We start from the raw sequence: 8701 nt of genomic DNA, 5'->3' as shown, positions 1-8701 counted from the left end.
TTTTTTTTTTTTTTTTTCTTAAAGGAAAGTCGAGTGTTAAGGACGGTACCTCTACTAGTGGCTTGTCTCCCTCCAGACAAATGTAAAGTTTTGATTGGTCGACGTTTCAGTGAAGACAGGTAAGCATGACTGATATTTTTTTTCTGCTTCTCTCTATAATTACTGAGGTGTTTCTTCCTGCTTCTTTATTAACAGCAGTCAATGTTCTCAGATTTTTTTGATGGTGTATGTTCACTTTAATATAAGCTTTTGATTTCCTGTATATATAAAATTAGTGTAATAGTCTGAAACACTTGATAGGTTTTTCTGATCTGCAGCTTTTACTGTCTTGATTTTTAGCAAGATGCTGTTATAAATCATCTCCTACAATGGACTGACTTCCTCCCTTATTTTTACTCTTCTGCAGTATGCTACAGTGCCATCTGTATTTTTCAGGTGGGAAGAATGGCCAGTTTCTTCTTTGCTGTATCATTTAATGACAAGGCAACCGGTTTGCTGGGTCACTCTCTTCATAAAACTTTTCTGTAATTATGTTCTTACCTGGTACTAGGGTCATCTTGCTGGTTTGCGTGGTTCTTGCTGTATTTACTTTGTTCAGCAAACCACGAGGTGCTACAGAAATACAAGTAGTAGTTTGTACATGAGTGTTGAAGATGAAAAATTCTTCAAAAACGTATTTTTCTGTCCAATCCTTTCTTCTTTCTGGAAAACTATAAGAGATCATGATGTTTTCAAATTTGTTTTTTATTTCTTTGAGACTTAGAACAATATTGATCTCAGAAATAATGTCTTTTGTCTTCATTTGAAGTGAATCTTAGGAATCAGTTTCTGGTGCAAAAGCTAATTAAAATTTATTACATTACGTTCTCAGTGAAAGCAAACAAATGACTATTAATGAAGCAAATTTTAAAATTGAGCTTAATCTTTGGAGAAAACTTTTTACAGAGTTCACTGAACAGAAATGTTGAAAGGTGATTCAGATTGCTGCTCCCACTCCACTGTATATAGCAACTAGAGCATATTAGAAATACAATGCTTTTCTATTAGTCTTGTGTGGTAATAACTGTAGATAATTATCTAAAGTTCCAGGCTACAGGGAAACTGTACTCTCTTCCTGTTAAAGCTGAAAATGAAATAACTTTTCATACTGACATGCACTGAATGGAATTTATTTTCATTCTTAGACTACTAATAAATTTTTGCAAGGTAGTTCTTTAATAATAACACTGTTCAGTTCAACAGGAGTTTCTGGCATATACTGAACAGAGAATACCAACTCTATCTAGAGTAGAGGGACATCAATTATCAGGAAAAGTCTAGAACTATGTGGTCAGGTGGATAAAAAACTGGTGTTCATCGCTGAAAGCAAATTCACTTCATTGTGAATACTCCATGTTAATGAGGAAACAAATTGTTTTAGTCCAGGCCCCAGAGGAGACATACACATTACTTGAAGCAAAACTTACAGCTTTTTTTGAGAAGTAATTGTGGATATACTTTAATTAAAGAGATTTGACATTTCTGGATATATTAATTACCACTACTGTTGAAATATGTGCTTTACTTCTAACATTAATTTCTTGGGCTAATTTTTAATTTTCTTGGATATTTTTGTTTTGGTTTGAAATTTTCTAAATTCTGTTCTCTGGACAGTTCTGTAATTATTCTTGGTGCTAGAGTTGCCTTGGCTTTCTCCTGGGCTTAGGGCATGTTTGGAGAATTCTTTCTACTGGAAAGAGGGATGTTCTGCCCATGTAGTTTAATCTATAGATGCTGATTGGATTGTGGGATACAATGTTCAGCTCTTGGATGATAATATATAGTGACCTATATTAATAATAATCTTCATACAAAGCTTCAGCCATGGTTTTAGTCCAGTGTGTTGAGAATTTAGAGGAATAATGTATATTCCTTTGACTACATTCCTGTTTTGTATGTTTTATCTTCTTTCTGTTATTTTTTGTGCACACCTTAGAAACATTTATTCAGTTACTTGGCATGTAGCTTATTTATTAAAATGCTGTATCAAAGTTTTCTATTGCAATGTCTGTGTTCTTCAAGAATTACCACTAAGTACTGTGATGCTACAGGTGATGGTACGTATACAGAGATCAGCTTATCTTCATTAAAAATGAAAACCGGTTCCTAATCCTGTAATTTCAAATTGTATAAGTACACTGCTACCTCTAGATATTCTCAGTAGCCCTTAGTTTACATTGTGATAGGTTAGGTGGTTAGGTGATAGGTTAGGACCTATTTTGATCATTAAAAACAAAAACAAAACACACCTCTAAACTGGTCTTTAAGAAAAAATATCCTTCTGTTTTGATCCTGCAGTAATGACAAACTGAAAAGATCGGTATTTTTCTAAAACAGTTGCTTATAAACTGCCATACTACGGGTAGTTTTTCTTGTCCGTTCTACTGCAGTCTTTTGGATTAATGTCAGCTTTCAGACTTTCGTTTAGCCTAAGAACAATTCATATCCCTTATAAACAGCAACTTTGATTTTCTTTTTCATAGTTATACTTTGAAATTCACAGCAGCACTTTTGCAGTTTTATTTCTGCGAGTTCACAGTGTGGTAGTAGATAAAGCTTATTGGGGAGATGGGGGAGCAGAAGAAAGGATATCAGAAATGGACTGTGTCCAAATTTATACTTTTATTAGGTTAGACACAGGATGTGTGATTTTTTTTGTCAGTGTCTTCCAAATTTCCATGATGCTTTGGGATAATGGAATGAGAACTGAAAATAGTAACAGATTGAATACAATTATGAAGCAAAATGATTTGTTTTTAAGGTAGCAGAGAGAAATTATATTAATTAGAATTAGATTTTAAACTACATGCCAAGGTTGGTTGAAATCTGTTTTTCTTGAAAAATCTGCATGTGCACTAACAGTGAATGCAAGAAGCAGTTTTCATTTTAGGGAAGTACTGAACAAAGTATTACAGAAGTACAACACCTCAGGAAGGAGAAGTAAATGGAAATAGGAATAATATCAGAATAAAGAGAACCTGTTATTTCTTCTTTCTCTAGATTTACACTGTGGCAGACCACTTCCATCTATGACAGGAAAAACAAATTTAAGATCACACTACCAGCCTAATGATAGTGACATATTAGACAAGCAGGCTACCTTCTGCTTTATTTACATATTTATGTTGTAATAGCTAATGTTATTCAGAGGCATTAGTAATYGTGAATTTTCGTTGTGGAACTTACTAGAGTGTATGAAGTTTGTGATGTACAGATTTTCCARGATTAAGAAGGACTACTTAAGTGGTTTTTTGACACTCCCCCCTTGTAAATGGGAAAAGTTGTAAAATTACAAGCTTCCGAAAACTTTTAATATTAATGACTCTAATTTTGTGACCAAAGAACCAAAAATAAATCTGTGCTGTTTAAAAGTGTGTGGGGGGGTGGGGGGGGGCGAGGGTGGGATTATAGACCCCATTAGAGACTAGTATGAAAACTGCAATTTTCTTTTCCTAGGTGTCTCTTATACTTCAGCACTGATCCTAAGGAACTGTTTCTAAGTGTGAAATGCATAGGAAGTTGTTGACTTTATTCATTTAATTATCTTATGTGAACTATGGAGATCAGTATTTCCATAGTTTTTCAAGTGCAGGAGTTTGTAAAAAGTGACCTGCAAAGGTGAACCAGCAGTAATAGTGAGGGAAAAAATGAGAAGTTCCTGTTAACCTGCTTATTTTTTAAAGATGTTAAATTAGCATCTGTTCTCTCTTACTAGTACTATTTGATGCTAACTGGTAATGTGGCTTTTTTTTAAGTTTGAACACTTGTATTTGGCACTGAAGTTTAATAGTCTCCTATTGAATTAAAAACCCTTAAAGAGTTTTAAAGAAACTGGTTATAAATGTGTAATCAAAAATGTTTATGCTGCAAAGACTGTATTATAATAAGGTAAGATAGTGTTTAACTTTCCCACTTCTAGAGCATGCATCCCAGGAATAATGAGATGCTGCTTGTAGGTATGGTCATGAGACTCTYGGAATGGGTGAGGTTGGAAGGAACTTCTGGAGATCATCTGGGCCTCCCCCCCCCCCCACACACACACACCCCTCCATAAGCAGGGTCACCTACACAGCATGTTAGACAGGGTTGCATCCAGGCGGGTTTTGAATATTTCCAGAGGAGGAGACTCCACGGCCTCTGTGGGCAACCTGTTCCTTGCTTTCAGCACTGGTGAAATGATTTAATCATTTTACTTTTAGTGAAGCAGTCATAGGAGATGACCATCATCAAGCAGTGTAAGTTTTCTGTGACATGAAAGTTTTCTGTGGCAGAGTGGTTAGATACAGTTTAGGAAGAAATGGAAAGATTCCAGGACTTCTGATTAGCAGAGGATGTTGAAAGACTAAACAGATTACATGGACCCAGAGTGCCTGCTGCATATTAAAACTGAGGCTGAATGGTGGTTTGCATGAGATGTATTGTAAGTATTTATCTTAGGTCAAGGCCATAGTCGTAGTTATAAAGCGTATCATTTTTTATGAGCTCTACATTAACTGTCTATAGAAAGGAAGGTAATAGATAAGATTATTTTAATTTGTGTCTTTATAAAAAGAGAAGCTGATGATCTTCAGGTTGGTCGAATTTTTAATTACAGAAGGAAAATGTTAAATGGAATACTGTAATTGTAACTAAAAATGGATTTTGCCTGAGAATTTTTGTAGTTTTTATACTCTGCAAACTGATACTGAAAACTCAAAAGCTAGTAATATATGCAAGCACTACAAATGTAGCACCCATAGTGAGTGTTCATAGGAAGATTGTTACATTGAACACCTGTATGAGAAGACTGGAAACACTGATATCTGTAGATGTGCTATTAGTGGAAGTCATATGCAAGATTAAGAGAGTGAAGACAGCCATTAGTATTTGATATTTGCTATAATGTATAGCAGCACGCTTAACAGAAGTAGAGCTTGAAAGATCCTCAGAGTATCACTGTGTTGTTGCTATACGGAAGACAAAATCAAATGTATATATGCCTAGTGTTAATACAGTCCAGTACTGGAGCCTCTACGGTATTCTCCTCTGTGTATCTTTGTTGCTGTGGTTATGCTCAATATTTCTATTCCTTTCTACTGTGGATGGAGGAGAATAGGCTATTTCCTTCCTGTGTTTTGGTACTTGTTTTCTGATGCTGCCTTGATTTGCCCGTGGCCTTGTCTTCTATAACATATTTAGTCTATTCAATTCCTCTATAAAGGCTTTGATTGCTCTTGCTGGTCTTGTCCTTAGACTTTCTTCAATTACTTCACATTTATGAGGGATTTCTTCTCATCAACAGTTCTAAATTTTGCACAAATTGTTCTGACTTAGGGAGAGTACTTCTTGAGGTGTCTGCATTCTACCTGAAGAGCTGACTTGTTTGTTGAAGCTCACTGCATTACTCATATGATTCCATTGAAAAGTTCAGCTGTGGAATTCAACTTTTCAGGTTTTATGTGTTGCTAATTTTTCCTTTGAGTTGCAGGCCAGTGYTTGTGACCAGTGTTTTCTTCTTGCTCTTAATGTACTTGCAGAATAGTTTCATATTCTGATTTTGTACCTAGCTTTTCTGATATGCACTTAAACTTATGGTATTAACTATCCTCAGTAGCTGAGTTGGTTTCTTTTGTCTGTATATTTATTACACTTATTTTCTGATGTAATCATTATGATTTAGCTAAGACATGCCTTTTGGTTTCTCTTTAATCCCTTGTATTTCATCATCTTTCTTTGTGCTGCTTCTTTCGTGAAAATACTAAGATTTGAATTTCTTTTCCAGAAAGAAATTTTTTACCTTCCTACTTCTTGGTTAACCATGTCTTGTCTTGAAGTGTTTTTTTGTTTGTTTRTTTTTTGTTTTTTTGTTTTTTTTTTCCCTCCTTAGCCATTGCTTAGAGACCCATGGAGGACAGACTGGATCTTGCTCTACCTTATAGGTTTCAGTGAAAAAAAGCAACACCTCTTTCTGTGACTGTAACCCTGAGCAAGCTCCCTCTTTTTCTATTAATGTCCATTGCACGTGAATTTAAGGTCTCCTTAGTTCCCCTCAAGTGTCACTTATATCGCTCAAATCATATCTTATCATTATATTGCCTATTCTCCTTTCTATGTTGATTTACAAACCTAGATCGTACCCTTAAGACAACAAAGCTATGTTCATTATCAGGCCCTTTCAGGTTACACCAGCTGAAATTATGTAGTGGTCATGACAGTCAAATTTCCAAAAGAATTAAGTTGTCTTTTCCACTCTTTGCACAATATTGAATTAAAAATTCAGTTACCTTTCACCCTAGTCAAGATGACTGTTAGATCTGCATGTTTTTCTTGTTACAGATGTATGAGTGAATTGCATATATTTAACTTTATCAGTGATTCACTATAAGATTATTCCATTAGATTTTGTAAAGGGATCTCACTTCATGACATCAAAGTCATAATCAAAACAAATATGCACAAAGCTTTTGGTAACTGTTAAAAGTACATGAATACATGTGACAATAAATCAGGGATTTGCGTAGTTGGTTTTTATTAAGTTAACATAGAACAACCCTGTATTTGATTTTTTTTTTTTTTTTTATCAGATCCACTTCTTGAATGAGGTAAGTGATGTGAGTAATAGCATCCAMAATGAAGTGATTCTAAGTCCCAGCAAGTTTGCTGGTACACTAAAGTACAGTACYTAAAGTCAGAAATGAGTTTTTATTTCAGTTCTGAGTTTATAGTGCGCTCCTGCAGGCTCTTTGAAAAAGGTGAGGCTCATGAGCAGCTGGGCTGTTTTGAGACAAGATTTTTTTTTTTTTTTTCCCCCCGCATATACAGGATTTCTCTTTTTTTTTTTTTCCCTGACTGACAGAGTTGTAAAATCTTTTAAAAGGTCAGCTTCTGACCTGTAGGGAAAAAGGTACTTTTTTTTTCCCCCCTAAGGAAATTCAGCTTGAGTCCCCACTTGAGATTTGATAACTTCAAAGAGTGTGCCATGAGCATGCCAGTTGTACCGRTTAAAATCATCGGTAAAAATCCAGTCCCTTTTGCATATTTCATACTAAACAAAGCTTCTGTAAAAGCATGATGGAATGTCCTAGGACAAGCTAGGTATAAATAAGACGTAACTTAAGTCTCTCTCTAACAATGGCCAGCAGCCACTCGGCACTTTGCTCCTCTTCCCCTCCTGTTCTGACTTGCTGTGCTAACTGAYGCGCTCCTTGCTGTGCCCAGCCTTGCCAGGGTCTGTGACGTGTCTGCCAGCGTTAGGCCACAACTGTGTTCAAGCATTTGCATGTGAGGCTTCGCAGGTGACAGATTTCCATCTCTCGAACACTAGTGAGAATGAATTTGATTACAAGAGATAGCTCTTWGATTGAACTGTTCCTGGATTCAAAGTATAATGAAATTAGTGGCAAACCTGTTCCTAAAGAAAACTTAATCCTGAAGAAAGCTTTATTTTGAARCATGTGGTGCCAGTATCTTGTTCATAGCAAATGCTGACTCCTCAGTGGGCAGCTCCCTGTTCTCCACTGCCAAAACCACATGGCTGTGTGACAAATACCTTGAAAGCTGTTCTGTCCTGTGCATCAAATATGGCAAGATAAGTAAGAAAATCACCTTTCTGACTGCCRGCAGCTGCTGCAGAAATTTTCTGTCACAACAATCAACTATTTCTTCTKCAGCCTGTACTAATTTTCCTGATGCTGGTGCCTGCACTTGTGCTCCTAACTTACCCATGTGCTTATCCCAACTGAATCCTTTCATTTTTATTTCACCTGTGTTTCTGTTGGATTTCTTTTCCCCACATTAAGTGGTCTAGCTGGACTAAGCAATTATGTCCCTGAATTTAAATAAGACTAGTTGGAAATAAAACAACAATAACAAAACTCCAAACCCATCCCACCTCAAAAGATAAGAAGCTTACAGCAGAGTGATTTATAGCAGGTTAAGCCTGTTAATGAGACTTTTTCAATTCTTCTTGTAGCAATTTACTGGCCTTGGAGATGGTGTCTTTCTAGGAAACTGCACATCTCCTTCCTAATTCACTGATGTGGTGTGTGGCCTGGCCTTTGTGTCTAGTCAACGGGATGCTTTTAGGCAAGGTGTGAGTAGGCTGGATATCACATATACGCGAGYGGTGTGGTGCTGAGTTTTTCGACTCCATCTTTGTGAAGTGGAGATGAAAAGCAAAAATTCATTTCAATACATAGGCATAGCACTGAGCAAGGAGCTTCTGYGGTTCTGAGGAGAGTTTCAAAGCTGGCATATGTTGTTTAATATTTCATGAGTTGTCATGAATACAAACATCAACCTTAATAAAAATGTCTTCTGTATTTTTAATGAGCCATACTATTTGTCTCGAATTACTCTTGTACTTAAACAGTGGAGTAAATTAGTGGTATTTGTGGAGAAAAAGATCAATATTGACACTGTTTTAATGTATTTTTACTGTAGGACTACATGCCCTTGCTTTTAGGAGTAAAGTTATGTGAAGATGAAATCCAATTCATAATCTTCTATTTTGTGCTATAGTAAGCTTAAGCATACAAGTCAAAGCTTGTATGCAAAAAACAAACAAACATGTATTATAGTGTATGGATCAGGTTTTCAAAAGAGCTGACCAGACAACAGCTTTAATTCAGGATTTCAGTGAAATAGCTAATTTTTCACAGTTTTCTATGATGGTTTCCTTTTA

The 8701-nt window shown here is 35.9% G+C and overlaps 1 protein-coding gene across 1 annotated transcript in view; it reads left to right on the top strand.

Moving 5' to 3' along the window:
- The window catches only part of DTWD2 (DTW motif tRNA-uridine aminocarboxypropyltransferase 2), a 76732-nt gene that overhangs the window by 30108 nt on the left and 37923 nt on the right, over positions 1-8701 (top strand). The window contains exon 3 of the mRNA XM_085305404.1: positions 25-119. Within this exon, the coding sequence (XP_085161530.1) occupies positions 25-119 (95 nt within the window). The remainder of the gene's footprint in view (positions 1-24; positions 120-8701) is intronic.

Source organism: Rhea americana, unplaced genomic scaffold, assembly GCF_003343005.1.
Source record: "Rhea americana isolate MKP2758 unplaced genomic scaffold, rheAme1 scaffold_22, whole genome shotgun sequence".
In the NCBI taxonomy this organism is placed as follows: Eukaryota; Metazoa; Chordata; class Aves; order Rheiformes; family Rheidae; genus Rhea; species Rhea americana.
Note: the sequence above shows the minus strand (reverse complement) of the source record. Positions and strands in the feature narration are given on the sequence as shown.